Source organism: Leucopleurus acutus (genome assembly GCF_964270905.1).
Source record: "Leucopleurus acutus genome assembly, chromosome: 2".
Lineage (NCBI taxonomy): Eukaryota > Metazoa > Chordata > Mammalia > Artiodactyla > Delphinidae > Leucopleurus > Leucopleurus acutus.
Genome location: NC_139143.1, coordinates 169,215,155 through 169,230,793, shown reverse-complemented (window position 1 = coordinate 169,230,793; position 15,639 = coordinate 169,215,155). Strand labels below are relative to the sequence as shown.

The following is a 15,639-nucleotide window of genomic DNA, read 5'->3' as shown; positions in this document are numbered from 1 at the left end:
ACTTAAAAAAAATAAACATGGAAGGTGGCCAGGTCCCTGATGACAAGGCTGAATGACAGGAACCAACCCTGAGCACTGCCCTACCCCTAAACTTCCAGTTATACGAGCCAACAAATGAACTTATTGTTTAAGCCACTATTAGATGGATTTTCTGTTACTGCGGCCAAAAGCATACTGACTAATCCATAACATAAAGGGCTGGAGTGACTACTGGGTAGATTTATACACCTGCCCTGAAGTTTTGATTTTTGGCTTTGGTGTCTTTGGATGCCAGACAGGATACACAGACACACATATACACACACAGCTTTTATTATTGAGAAAGGAAGTATACAAATCTGAAAAAGAAAATAAATTTCTCCAGGTACTATATTATAAATGGCAAACTAACAGTCAACAGGAATATTTTGCTCAGGCCAAATAATTTTCCTTAAACATTAAACCAACGGTTAAAGTAAATTTTTGCTTAAAAATGTGGTTTTCTGGTTGTTTTTCAAAAGGTACCTGGCAAATAGTAGACCATCATTATTTGTGGGCTGCAGCTCCTTTATATGGGGAATATGCAGAAAGGTGTTTGCCAGTTCACTACAGTTTACACACCTACATGTGCTAATACCCAAATTACTATCCCCTGGAGATGGCCCCTGAAAGTGTTTGAATTTTAACCCCATTTTTAAAGGAACATTTCACGCAGGCTCTTTAAGCCTCCTAGTGATTTCACAAAGTTTTTCTATAATATTTTGACAGCAGTGGATTTCACAGAGCTCTGTCCTATGACAACATTTCCACAGAAGTCAAAGGCTTAAATGTTTTGTGTATGTGCAGGTTTCCCACTCCACACGTAACGAGCCTCACCATTCCACCCTAACAACAAGCAAAAAGCTGAAAAATCAACAATTCTTCTTAGATCCACAAGAGAGAGGAAGACAGAGCAAACGACTGTCCCCAAGACTGGAGAGACAGACATACAGGTCACCACAGCTAACCAGACCAGGGACTCAAGTGGACACCACTGCCTGAACCAGTACCAGACTAGGAAAACCTGAACTGTAACTGACAAATTAAGAGGCTCAGTGTGGATGACCCTGAAATACACAACTCCAGCCTACTCAAACTATCCTGTTCCACTAAAGGGAGGAGGAAAAAAACTAAGAAACACTTGTGAAGTTGACAGTCCAGAGGCACAGGCTCACTAAAAGACTGAGACCTAATCATAGGTCTATAGAACATTTTCCCTCCCTCCACACCTCACCACCACATCACTAAAAACCTATTTACAGCAGTTCCTTTCACTCGATGTACCAGGCATGGCTATCAAAGATAAACTGCAAGGCATATCAAAAGGCAAAAAATAAAATTTGAAGAGGAACATCAGGAACATACATGGCAGGGATGTTGAAATTATCAGACTGGGAATTTAAAACAATTATGATTAATATGCTAAGTGCTCTAAAGGATAAAGTAGACAGCATGCAAGAATAGACAGGCAATGTAAGCAGAGAGATGGAAATCCTAAGAAAGAACCAAAAAGAAATATTAGAGACAAAAAACACTATAACCAAAATGAAGAATGCCTCTGACGGGCTTATTAACAAACTGGACACAGATGAAGAAAGAACCTCTGAGCTAGAGGATCTATCAATAGATTCCTCAAAAACCAAAAAGGAAAGAGAACAAAGACTGGGGAAAAACAAAATCCAAGGACTGTGGGGCAACTACTACAAAGCTGTAACATACACATAACTGGAATACCAGAAGGAGAAGGAGGAGAGAAAGGAACAGAGGGAATATCTGCAACAATAATGACTAAGGACTTCTCTAATGCCAGACACCAAACAGCAGATCCAGGAAGTGCAGGGAACACCAAGCAAGATAAAGACCAAAAAAACTACTCCTCCAACTATCATTTTCAAATTATAGAAAATCAAAGATACAGAAAAAATACTGAAAGAACCCACAGGGGGGAAAACACCCCACCTACAGAGGAGCAAAGGTAAGAATTACATCCAACTTCTCCTCAAAAAGTATGCAAGCAAGAAGAGAAGACTGTAAGTTTTGAGAGGAAAAAACCCACCAACCTAGAATTCTGTATCCTGCAAAATTGTCCTTCACAAATGAAGGAAAAATAAAGACTTTCTCAGGCAAACAAAAATTGATGAAATTTGTTGCCAGTAGATGTGACTTGCAAGAAATGTCAAAAGAAGTTCTTCAGAGAGAAATATAAATAATACAGGCCAGAAACTGATCTATATAATGAAAGGAAGAGCATCAAAAAAGGAATAAGTAAAATAAAAACTTTTATTTACCTTATTCTTCATTGATCTGACAACAGTTTGTTCAAATAATAGCAACAATGTATTCAATTATGTATGCTTATGTTTATATCATATACATATATACACACATATGCTTTATATAGCTGAAATGAATGACAGCAATGACACAAAGGATGGGAGGAAAAGGTTAAGATTATTTTGTTATTTTAAGGTCCTCACACTACATGTGAAGTCGTATAGTCTTATTTGAAAGTGGACCTGGATTAATTGTAAATGTATAATGATCCTAGGGCAACACTAGGAAAAAAAAAAGTAGTAGTATAACTGATAGGTTAAGAAAGGAAATAAAATGGAATCATATAAAATGCTCAATTAAAACCACAAAAGGCAGAAAAAGAGCAGAAGACAGAAACAAAGAAAAAAAATAGAAGACAACAGATATGGTAAATATTAACCCAACTATATCAATAATCACTTTGAATGTCAATGGTCTAAATGAACCAATTAAAGAGATTGTCAGAGTGGATCAAAAAATGTAGTCCAGGGGCTTCCCTGGTGGCACAGTGGTTAAGAATCCACCTGCCAATGCAGGGGACGTGGGTTCGAGCCCTGGTCTGGGAAGATCCCACATGCTGCATAGCAACTAAGCCTGTGAGCCATAACTACTGAGCCTGCGCTCTAGAGCCCGCGAGCTACAACTACTGAGCCCTTGTGTCACAACTACTGAAGCCCGTGTGCCTAGAGCCTGTGCTCCGCAACAAGAGAAGCCACCGCAATGAGAAGCCCACACACCACAAGGAAGAGTAGCCCCCACTTGCCACAACTACAGAAAGCCCGTGAACAGCAACTAACACCCAACACAGCCAAAAATAAATAAATTTATTTTAAAAAATGTAATCCAACTATATGCTGTCTACAAGAAACTCACTTTAAAAATAAAGACACATACAGATTAACAGTAAATGGACGGACAAAAGTATACCACGCTTAAATTAAGATGTGCTTCAGTTACTTTATACAAAGGGTTTTCTAGTATTTCTAGCCATCTAGTATTCCATCCTTTTCCTATGTGGAATGTTTTCATTCATCTTGTTTTGCTTTCTGTACTCAGAGGTTTAGTAGATGCTTAATGGGCAAAGTCCTGCCTTCTTTGCCTTTTAAAGAAAAATTCCAAAGGTGCCCAACATCTGGCTCTGTATTTATTACAGGCGGAGGCAATGTTGCTCCAAAACACCAAAGTGTTTATAAAACAGTTCCTTTCACTCGATGTACCAGGCATGGCTGGTACAAAGTGGCTGGAGCAAAGTGTTTTTATAAACACCAAAGTGTTTATAAAAAGTTCTCCCCAATCCACTCCCTAATATCACAGCCAGGTAGCCCTAAATGAAAATAAGCCTAAGAGTAACTGTCTTTAGTGCGTAATACTGAATCCTAACTAAGTTGATTTTCACATGGTTTGTTTTACAGATGACAAGTCACCTTCAGAGAACCAGGTGTCACAAAACACAACATTTCCATTTAGAACAGAGAAGTGCCTAAAGGGGCACACATGACTAGTAAACAACCGGAAATTAATACAGGTTACTGAACAATAAATTAGAAACAGCTACTGCAGTTCAGGCAGGGACAGAGAAAACCATTTTGTTTGATCTTTGCTTTTCTTAAAGGACTAAGGGCACATACAACCTTGAATTTAAAGGACAGGAAGAATTTATTTGAAGAAGATAGGAATTCTACCATGATGATAAAACTAAATGCTTGCAAGCAACAAACAATCCAAAACAAAACTAGAATTCCATTCAAGAAAAATAAAATATACACTAACTAGTTTAACAAAAGACATTTAAGACCTACACACTAAAAATTTCAAAACTTTGCTGGGGAAAATGGTGCATGCAAAAAGATGAACCATCACCTCATGCAATACACAAAATTAATTCAAAATAGATCAAAGACTTTAAGAGCGAAAATAATAAAATTTTTAGAACGAAACACAGGAGAAAATCTTTAAGACCTTGAGTTGGGCAAAGATTTCTATACCAGAAAGCATGATAAACTGGACCTCATCAAAATTAAAACTACTGCACTTCAAAAACATCCATTTAAAAATAAAGGGCTTCCCTGGTGGCGCAGTGGTTGAGAGTCCGCCTGCCGACGCAGGGGACACGGGTTCGTGCCCCGGTCCGGGAAGATCCCACATGAAGCAGAGCGGCTGGGCCCATGAGCCATGGCCGCTGAGCCTGCGCGTCTAGAGCCTGTGCTCCGCAACGGAAGAGGCCACAGCAGTGAGAGGCCCGCATACCGCAAAATAAATAAATTAATAATAAAAATAAATAATAAAAATAAATAAATAAAAACAAAAAGATGGGACTTCCCTGGCAGTCCAGTGGTTAAGACTCCACACTGTCACTGCAGGGGGTGCAGGTTCGATCCCTGGTTAGGGAAATAAGATCCCGCAGGCCACGCACAGCGGCCAAAAAAAAACCAAACGAAAACAAACAAACAGAAAACCAAACCAAACAAAAGGGTAGCATAAAAATAAAAAGACAAGCAAAAGACCAGAAGAAAACATGTATATGCAAAACACGTATCTGATAAAGGAGTCATATCCAGAATATATAAACAACTCTTACAACTCCATAATAATAATGCCAAACAATGCACATCCAAAAATGGGCACAAAATATGAGCAGACATTTCACCAAAGATAAGCAAATGGTAATAAGCACATAAAAAGATGCTACAGTCATTAGGGAAATGCATATTAAAACCACAATGACATAACCATTGCACGCCTCCTAGAATCGCTATATTATATAAGAAAAATAAGAACAAATGTTGGCGAGGATGTAAAGAAATTGGAATCCCTTGTACATTACTGGTGGGAATGTATATGATGCACCGAACTGGAAAACAGTTTGAGTTTCTCCAAAAGTTTAACATAAAACTTACATACAGTTCAGCAATTCTGCTCCTAGAGAAATGAAAACCTGTGTCCACAGAAAAACTTGCATGCAAATGTTCACAGCAGCATTATTTCTAATAGCCAAAAACTGTAACCAACAAACATCCTTCAACTGTGAGTAGTTAGACAAAACATGGTATATATCCATAAAATGGAAGACAATTCAGCAATAAAACGGAACAAACTGCTGACACATAGTACATCATGGATGAAACCTCAAAAACATTTGAAGATAAAGAAGGCAAACAAAAGAGGTCACATACTATATGGCTGCATTTATATGAAATGTCCAAAAAAGGCAAATTTAAAAGCAGAAAGTAGGGAATTCCCTGGCGGTCCAGTGGTTAGAACTCCACGATGCCATTGCAGGGGGCACAGGTTCGATCCCGGGTTGGGGAACTGCAAGCGCATGCAAGCATGCCTGCTCCCCTCTCAAAAAAAAAAACAAAACAAAAACAAAAACCAGAAAATAGATCAGTGGTTGACTGGGACTAAGGGTGTGAATGGGGATTAACTGTAAATGGTCAAGAGGAATATTACAGAGGGGATGAAAATATTACCAAACTGACTTATGCTAATGGTTGCACAATACAGAAAGTTACTAAAAATCATTGAATTGTACACTTGAAATGGGTGAATTTCATGATATGTAAGATACAACTCAATAAAGTTGTTTTTTCAAAACAGAAGTTTGGGGCTTCCCTGGTGGCGCAGTGGTTGAGAGTCCGCCTGCCGATGCAGGGGACACGGGTTCGTGCCCCGGTCCGGGAGGATCCCACATGCCGCAGAGCGGCTGGGCCCGTGAGCCATGGCCTCTGAACCTGCGCGTCCGGAGCCTGTGCTCCACAACGGGAGAGGCCACAACAGTGAGAGGCCCACGTACTGCAAAAAAAAAAAAAAAAAAAAAAAAAAAGATACATATATTAAAAAAAAAAAAAAACAGAAGTTTGGGGACTTCCCTGGTGGTGCAGTGGTTAAGGATCTGCCTGCCAATGCAGGGGACACGGGTTCGAGCCCTGGTCTGGGAAGATCCCTCATACCGCGGAGCAAATAAGCCCATGTGCCACAACTACTGAACCTGCTCTCTAGAGCCCACAAGCCACAACGAGAAGCCCACGCAACCACAACGAAGAGTAGCCCCCGCTTGCTGCAACTAGAGAAAGGCCATGTACAGCAACAAAGACCCAACACAGCCAAAAATAAATTAATTAATTTTAAAAAATAGAAGTTTGATCTTTAAACAAGTAATGAAAAAAGCATTGAAGAGTCTATAGTAGGCACTCAACAAGTGATTGTTGAATAAATAATGAGAAAAATAACTATGCAGGCACTGATGTTTTTTACAGTGCCCTAACATGCGTCTGTCTACTGGGAGGAAGTGTGAAAACGATATCATGGAGAAAAGATCCACACTGGGGTAACAGAGATATAGGCTGGAGTGTGCACTCAAACACTTACTAGCTATGGGGTATCACGAAAGTCATTAAACCATGCTGAGTTTAAGTTTCCCTGTGTAGAGCAGAGTTACTTGAGTATTTAACATAATGAATGAACACAATGAATGAATGCTTACTTAGTATGGTTGTTAGTGATCCAAGAACTGATAGCCGGTGGCAGCAGTGTAGTATCAATAGTAGAAGCTATATTAGGAATGGCCCAATATATATTTGGTAAAGAAATGTTACATTTCCTTGGTGACAAATGGTAAATAGACTTATTGAGGTGATCACTTTGTAATAGTTAAGAATAAAGCATACACGAACCCTTTGCTCAAGGAAACAGACTGAGCTGAGGCAAAGCACTACCAATCAAGACACAAAGTTTCTCAGGAATGGCATGTATGATTAACGTGGTACATGCAGCAATGGAAATCCAATGGAAATACATACATCTAAAGTGCTTAAACAAAGTAAAAAAATTTTTAAGGGAAGGTATGTTAAAAATAAAACCAGGCAGACAGCAAGAGTCATTAAAATAAGAAATAACTCGCACCAATAGTTAGTTCCTTCTCCACAGGGGAAACGTAAATTAAGGAGAAGGAGGTATTTTATTAAATTGTTGATATATTGGAAAGAGGAAAGGCACCATGCATGCAAGTAATGTTTCCAGCTCCATTTTCAAACACCAAGAGCCATAGCATTTGGTTCAGAGGTTGATACAGTCCACAGGACAAATCTGGCCTGCCACCTATTTTTGTAAATAAAGTTTTATTGAAAGATAGCTGCACATTCTTTTACATTTTGCCTGTGGCTGCTTTCACACTTCTACAGCAGAGCTGAACACTGACTACATAGACCATCTGACCTGTAAACCTAAAATATCTACTATCTGGCTCTTTACAAAAAACTTCTTGCAGATTTAATTTGTTTACTACTCAGTATATGTTAACACAGTTCAAATGTTTAAACCAAGGAATTAAAGGGTACGATTTCTGGATCTGATAATGCACTGGTTTAAAAGCTATCCTGGGTACATTATGTGACAGGATATACACTGACACTACATGCTTTGGAGTCAAAAAGGTTTTGATATGAGATATCAAAGATATGAGAAGACCTAGCAAGATATTTAACTCAGTTTCCTCACTTCTGTATCATAGACATAATACCATATCTTCCAGAGTGATATGTACAGCACCCAAAACCGTTAACAGTAGCCACTAATAGCTATTCCATAAATGTTAGTACCTTCCATCTACATACTAGACTGGGACTTTCATCTCCCCCTTATAAGTCTGCATTAACCCTCATTCTTTAAAGCCAGGCATCCTGTCACAAGGAAACACTGTTGTGCAATATACCCTATTCCTTATCTATCCAATATGGACTTACCAATCTGGAACGTCCCTACAACTTTTCTTAAGTAATGTCCATATACAACATGAGACAGTGAGCTTTACAACTACAGTTCTCATCATGTGAAATCTCAGGATACACACATACACTCTCTCTCACATTTCTATGTACATACATACATACATAGTTCTGCCTTAAAACTCATCTCTCAAACTCAGAGACAGCACTCTTAGTTCTAGAATAATAACTATATTATCCTGTCCCCTTCAAGACTTTTTTTGATTTTTATAATCATTTCCCAGTCTTTGTCTTTCCAAATAGAAGTACACAATTCGTTTTTAGTCAGTCCTCATTTCTGAGTCCAGAAAGCCACTTTTAATCTTGCCAGTTAAAAACAAAAAAAGGTCCATGTAAACTATGGACTTTGGATGATAATGATGTATCAATGTAGGTTCATCAATTGTAACCAAGGTACCACTCTAGTGGGGGATGTTGATAATGGGAGAAGCTATGCATGTGTGGGTCAGAGGGTGCAAGGGAAATCTCTGTACTCTCCCCTCAATTTTGCTATGAGCCTAAAACCGCTCTAAAAAATAAAATTTTAATTTAAAAAAAATAATAATAAATAGAAGATTTTAAAAATCAGAGTCTTCCAGCAAAGTGGCCATACATGGTATTTCCCAGGACAGTACTGATTCAGGCCTGTCATCACAGAGTAATTATTAACAGCAACCCCATTAACTCTCAGAAGCATCCTGGGTTGCATGATAAATTATATGGTCACTGTACTTCTATGCCTCAGCTTTCCCCATCTAAGAAATAAATCAGTACTTCAAAATCCAAACTCGATAAATAACTAGAGGAAGGGAGTGCGTACCATCTTCCATCTCTTGAAAGATTTAAACATTTGCCACCCAAATTGTTAATACAAGTTTCTTTTCATTCTTATAACTGTCTGCTTACTATCCTCTTTTCCCTCCTCATTTTCCAGCATCTAAATGGTAACATTTTTTTAAACCTCACACATATAACAAGCTAAACATATAATTGGGAAATATACATCTATACTCATTAGCATACTATGTAGTTTAAGAATGTATATACAAATATTTTTAAAGAATCTGACAAAATTTTTAAAACAAAATGCTTTATGTGAGAAAGTAAGATATTAAACATATACATGGGGGAGGGGAGGGGAGTCTGAAAAACAAGGCTAAGTATTAATTGTGGTGATATTTCAGTGGTGATACGAGGTTAATACACTCTTTGTCTCTATTTTCCAGCTTTACTTAAAATGAATCTGTACTGTGTTTATACTGAAAGATTCTCACATGTAGCCAAAGATGTTCATACTAAAGCTGAAGTGAATATACAGGGGAAGCGCCCAAACTTGAATAAATCCCAAACTGCTGTGCTATCTAGGTACAGCCTAAATAACATGAGGTACCTTCAGGAAGGCACAGAACACCCAGGACACGTCTTAGGATAAAGGGATTGTCCTTTGCTTATGCAAAGTACTTCTAATGTCATCAGTGGCAAGAGATTTCTAGAGTTCAAGGTGGTGTTAGAGTAATGGTTCTTACCCAGGTTTAAGCTTGAAGAGGATCCATGTGAAGAGAGGGAAGGAGGTGGTGTCTGTGAATGTCCTGGTCCCTGACTAGGGAGAGGCATGCCCACGGGTCCAGGAGAGGAGGAAAAGCTAAGGCCGTTATAAAAACTGTGTCCAATGGGGGTCAAGCTGCTCGATGTCCTCTTATAAAGGTCACTGCTGCCAGTCAGGGAGTCACGGCGGGAGCCACTGCCAGTGTTGGAGTTTGCAACTAAAATGGAATTAAAACAATGCAGATAAGAACAGGCCTGTTCTTCGAAGAACAAGCCCAGTGACCTGTTCCTAACACTTTGATCCAGACTCCTTACCACCGCAAATTTGTCAGCAGAGACAGCCTAACTGTTTATGTGGCAGTTCTAGGGGCAGGTAAAGTAATAAAGAGGACATGGCTCAGGTTAACATGAAACTCTTTTTCAAACCATCACACGTATGCTAAATTTTCCTTCCTTTTGTGTCTCATATTATGGGGGTGAGGGTGGGTTAAAATCCTCTGATGGCCACATAAGTTATGGGAAAGGTGAAAGAAAATGGGCTAGAAAGAATGCCTTTCATCAACCCAAAGGTTCTAGTAGAAAAATGGAGTAGAAAAAAGATTTGTGAATGGGGTACTGCCCCACTACCCAAGACTTACATATGAAAGCCTGGTTTCTCAAAGGGCTCAATCAAGAGTTATTGCTAGCCCCCAGCTCCAACTTAAGACACTTTCTCTCAAATAAACCCTTCTGTTCTGAGATCACATTGTTTTACAAACACTGCAATTATCCCATCGTTTACCTTACTACTTTCCTGCTTTTTTCTCCCATCAAAACATTTAAAATATCTCAGTTTAATTCCTTCCTCCCACTTTTCCATAATATCCACCTTAATTCTTCTCAAGAGACTGGAGAAAACTCATGACTCTTTAAGGCCTGCAGATTGTGGAGTACACTACCCTATGATCTTTGGTAAGTCCTCCTCCCTTGGTTCTTAACATCGACATTTGTATAATTCCCTCCACATTCTTCCAATGCCTGCAAAAATCCTCAAGGATTTTCTAATCCTTGAAACAAACGGACTTTGAGAGTATAAATAAGTAGCAACGTGAGTGTAAACCTGAAATAGGCCCCAAATGTGTAACTTGAATAGTCCATTATCTCAAACACATGTGGAACAGCTGGGTTCCCACGGGGCTCGGTCCAGATCTGCCTGTGGTATCTGTCCAGGGTTCCATGCATTGTCAGTGTTCCATAAAGATTGTAAAAATAATTAAAATTCAGTTTCAACAGCACATCAGTCTGATTTCTACCTGCTGTTCCAAACCCTCCAAGGGCTGATCCCAGAGTGGCGCCGAGAGAACTGCTACTTCCAAATCCCAAGGATGTGTTGGCAGGCTGGGCAGAGCCCTGGGAGAAGAGGGAGCTGCTCTGTGAATTGCTGCTCAGAGAGTTGTTGCCATAGAAAGAGCTGGATGCCAGGTTGTTACTGGGCTGCTGCTGGGGCTGGGGCTGAGGCTGCTGAGTTCCTAAAGGGCGAAATGGTCCATTTGTTGTTCCAGCAAGACCACCGGCTGCTCCATTTGCTGAAGCTGCAGCCGCTGCAACAGCTATGTAGAAGAAAGCAAACCATTTGGCTATGAAAGAGATTGGCCACATTTCCAAACTACATTGTTATCCTTTTGAAAACCTTTTAATGTTGCCATATTTTTTCAAAGCAGACACAAACCTTGTAAAGAACTATACAAATCTGTCTTTGATCCCTTCATCTGAAGCTTCTATTTTCTATTTCTACTTTCAATTCAAAGTCAAAATACCACTGAAGCCAAGTTCACTGTATTGACAGCTCTAAAGAGGCTATAGTTTAAAATAGAAATGGATATCAAAAAGTTGTATTTCAAATACAACTACTTCCTAAAATCTCAAGTTCTACAAATATCTACATTAAGGACATTTTTTTCCAGAACCAAATACTGAAGTCCCTCAAATTCCTAGGACACTTGAGCATGTTGCTCTCCCCTAGATGTCCCCACTGTTGCTCCCAAATTTATAATATATATGACTTAAAATAAAAACCTACTGCCCCACCCCCTCAAGCAAAAAACAAAAACACAACAAATACCACATCATCTTAAAATAATGATATGAATTTCACGATATGAAGTGAAATTAGCCTTGGACTTCTGCCAACAGTGCCATTTTGTATGAGTAATCCAACTTCCTATGCTCACAGTAGAGCAGGTCCTTGCTGCTAACCAGCTGGTACATGCTGTCAACAGAATCAGAATCTGATCACTTGCTGCTTCTGATTCTCTCTCTGAAAAATTACAGGGTAGAATTCCTACACTGAGAATGTCAAAGTATATTTCAACACAGTTTAAGAATATCATCCATTGCCCCTTTTAGATCTGAGTGAGTCTACTAAGATGTAAGCTCACCTGCTTGTGCGGCTGAGGAGCTAATGATGACTGGGGCAGGAGCTACAAGTCGAACAGGAGCTCCAAGGCCGTTTCTCGCTCCTGCATTCACCACAAGGGCACCGGTTTGGTCATAGTAAGCAGCAGGAGCCAAGACTGGATAACCTGAGAATATTAAGTTAAGTACACATGAAACAGATAAGTACATACGAATCTAACAAATGTCTCCTGGGCACCAGAATATCTTATTGATAGACAGTGACAAACTCAGCATTGGGGTCCTGGCTTCGCCACTTAAGGTAGCTGTACAACCCTGAATCTCTGGGTATCCTCATGAGGATAGTAATAATAACAGCCTCACAAAGTTCTTGTTAAGATTAAAAGATGAGTGTGAAAGATGTAACATGCTACCTGGCACAATAAGGGGTAGTGTTATTTATTATCCACCAAGTGTTCGGGAATTCGGTGGGATAGGGAATACCTGTGCTCTTCAAAGTGCTAACCACAGTTATCACCAGCAACCATACACTGACAATTTTTTTTATGTTTTCTTGACTACACAAGTTAACAGTAGGTACAAATGATTCCAACAATCAAAGAACTTTCATACCACATAATCTAAGCACAAATATCCTACAAGTTAGCAGGGAAAACCTAGACAGGCTTCAATTAACAGGGTCTTTCAATATTCTATGAGATGGAATCTTCAAATCCTATTGAGCCATAAGAGAAATTATAGGTGACTTCATAATAAAACATAAATGCTTAGTAATTAACAACATGCATGATGCAAGTTCAAGTGACTCAGTGAATTCATAAATAGATCAGTTGATTTAGGGATGCCATGGTAAGAACCCATAAACTTATACTGAGGTCTCAGAAGGACCTGTTTCAAAGGAATAACCTCAGACTACATGCAATCCATGCAAAGAATAAGACCAGGAGACAGTGAGCTAAGAATAACCTATATTCAGGATATATATCAATCACAGACAGACAGCTACAAAGCACCTCTACTGCTGGTTCGAGAGAAATCCTAAAAATGTAAGGAGGACACTATCAAGGAATACTAGGAATGTCTTCCTAATAATACTATTCAAAGACATCAGCCTTGGAGTGACGCTGATGCAGTCTGGCCACTCTTTCCACTCTTAACACTGAGGGAGAAAACAGATCATCACCAAAGGAAAATAGCATACTCCAAGCTATGTGTGGAGGTTCACGTATCTCCAACATTTAAGACTGAGACTGGCTCAGAACACTAGGTGCTCTCATCAACAAACTATGGTCTAAGTGAGGGCAAGTGTATGTCATCCTCGCCAGTGCCAAATGATGACAAGCCTAAGCAAGCCGAAAGTACTGCCCATTCTCTTCTGAATCTTCCCCAATAAGCAGACTTTTTCACCCTCAAATGATGAGGAACAACAATGCAGCCTCACCTGGCATGCCTGCAGCCAGGCCTTGTCCAAAAGCAAGGGCAGAATTCACTGCTGCAGCTGCCACTAGTGGATCTGCTTGCTGTCCCTGCTGGTTCTGATTTGGGGTCAAAGGACGCTGGCTGGCTCCTCCACGGAGAACCTGGGAGACAAAAATAAATCAACTACTTTCTTTTCATTGGAAACATCTAAGACCCACCACATGCTTCAGTTGGATCAACTTTAAAACTGATGGTTGTTAACGATTTTTCTGATAATGGTTTTATGTGGCATGGCTGTTAGGATAAAAAAAATCCATTAACAGCATTTCATATAGTGAAATTTCATTCTACCATTCTTAGTTTAAACATATTACCTTTATAAGAAGCCAAGAGCATACAAAAGTGATCATTCATTCATTAATCAAATACTTAATGCCTAACATCTGGCAGGTAATGGGGCTACAGCAATGAACAAGACACACAAAGCTCCTGCCCAACTGGAGCTTTTATTCCAGCGAATGAGAGCTAGACAGTAACTCTACAATAATTAAAAAGTGGGTGAGGGCCTCCCTGGTGGCGCAGTGGTTGAGAGTCCGCCTGCCAATGCAGGGGACACGGGTTCGTGCCCCGGTCCGGGAGGATCCCACATGCCATGGAGTGGCTGGGCCCGTGAGCCATGGCCACTGAGCCTGCGCGTCCGGAGCCTGTGCTCCGCAGTGGGAGAGGCCACAACAGTGAGAGGCCCGCGTAACCACAAAAAAAAAAAAAAAAAAAAGTGGGTGAAAAAAAGAGTATGGTGGAGTGGAGGAGGGGTTTAGACATGATAAACAAGTGTAATTTACCCACATCATTAAGTTATAGTATCTGTATCAAAACACAGACACACAGACACACAGACACACACACACACTAAACTTTCTTTATGGAATGTGAGAACATTTTCTCTACCCTATAACACTATTCCCATTTATCAGGGCCCAAATGGCCCCAAATGAAATCAACAGGTTTGATTTAGGAGGCTTCTGACTTGACCGTTTCTATTCTTCCTCTCATAAATACCACAAACGCACAGTAATCTACATGGATGTGAGTATTAGTCAAGAACACTGACATTTCAGCACAGAATACTAGTTCTGTCACTGTGATAAAGGATCTACTTTTCTTTTTATTAATGAAACATAGGTAGTAAGATGCTGATAATCATTCTTATTCTGAATGCTCTGAAGAATCTATTCCAAAAGATCTATCTATGCCAGTAAGTAAAAATGCAAAACCCAATACCAAGGCTAAAATTACCAACGTTTATGCATTTTGCAATGTTTTCAAAGGCAAAGTTCTTATCAGATCATTTTCAGGATCACTCTGCTACTTATAAAAGTTACACATGTAATCAAGAACCCGTGCACAGATTTTTCTTGGTACCATTTGGTAAAAAATGTAAAAGAGAAACACCACAATCAAATATTTATTAAATGAGTATTTTAAATGACCAACACTGTCCATATTGGCAAGAAGAGATGTGTAGACACTTAATTTACCCAAACTTTCTTATTTCTTTATCTGTAAGAATAGTGAGAGTAACAGCTGATCATGCAGATTTGTAGGAAATATTAGAATTAATGTCTGCAAGGCACAGTGCCTAGTACCCAGGAGCTAATCAATAACCAACAGTTAATTCCTATCAAAATATTAGGCAATTCATTTCTGTTTGTGAACCAAAGAATCTAACGGACTTGACAACAGAAGGAGTGCTTCAATCTATATAGGTAGAAGACTCAAGGGAGGCTGCACAGGTGAGAGTTTGTAGAAAATGCCTAACCAATAATCCAGAACAGCTCTCACTCTAGAAGTAAACAGCAGGTACAGAGATATGGCAAATACTAATAGTTCAAGAACTTAAAAAAAAAAAAATCAATGAAAACATCCTTTTCATAGGGCAGAATGAATTAGGCTTATGTTTGGTTAGGAGTTGTGTGAAACATCAGAGGACAGGGAAATGGACAAGGTGCCTGAAGAAAGGGGTAGTCCAGACTACTGAGTCCTATTTTACAATCAGGAGAGCAATGTGTTTCCTTTTTGTCAACTCTCTAGAAATCTAACTGGTTCCCTTGACAATAAATCAAAGTTCTTAAGTCAGCTGCCAATATTCATATTTTAATTTCATAAATGTCAAGCCTGAATTTTATGG

At 39.4% G+C, this 15,639-nt stretch overlaps 1 protein-coding gene across 12 annotated transcripts in view; it reads right to left on the bottom strand.

Annotated features, from left to right (window-relative positions):
* The window catches only part of PUM1 (pumilio RNA binding family member 1), a 164,755-nt gene that overhangs the window by 23,285 nt on the left and 125,831 nt on the right, over window positions 1-15,639 (bottom strand). For 11 of the 12 annotated variants that reach the window (XM_082833315.1, XM_082833316.1, XM_082833306.1 and 8 more), the window contains 4 exons: window positions 13,474-13,612; window positions 12,056-12,199; window positions 10,931-11,227; window positions 9,620-9,856 (listed from right to left, as the gene is read on the bottom strand). In XM_082833315.1, coding sequence (XP_082689441.1) covers window positions 9,620-9,856; window positions 10,931-11,227; window positions 12,056-12,199; window positions 13,474-13,612 — 817 coding nt within the window. The remainder of the gene's footprint in view (window positions 1-9,619; window positions 9,857-10,930; window positions 11,228-12,055; window positions 12,200-13,473; window positions 13,613-15,639) is intronic. The other variant, XM_082833313.1, reaches the window with a different exon arrangement.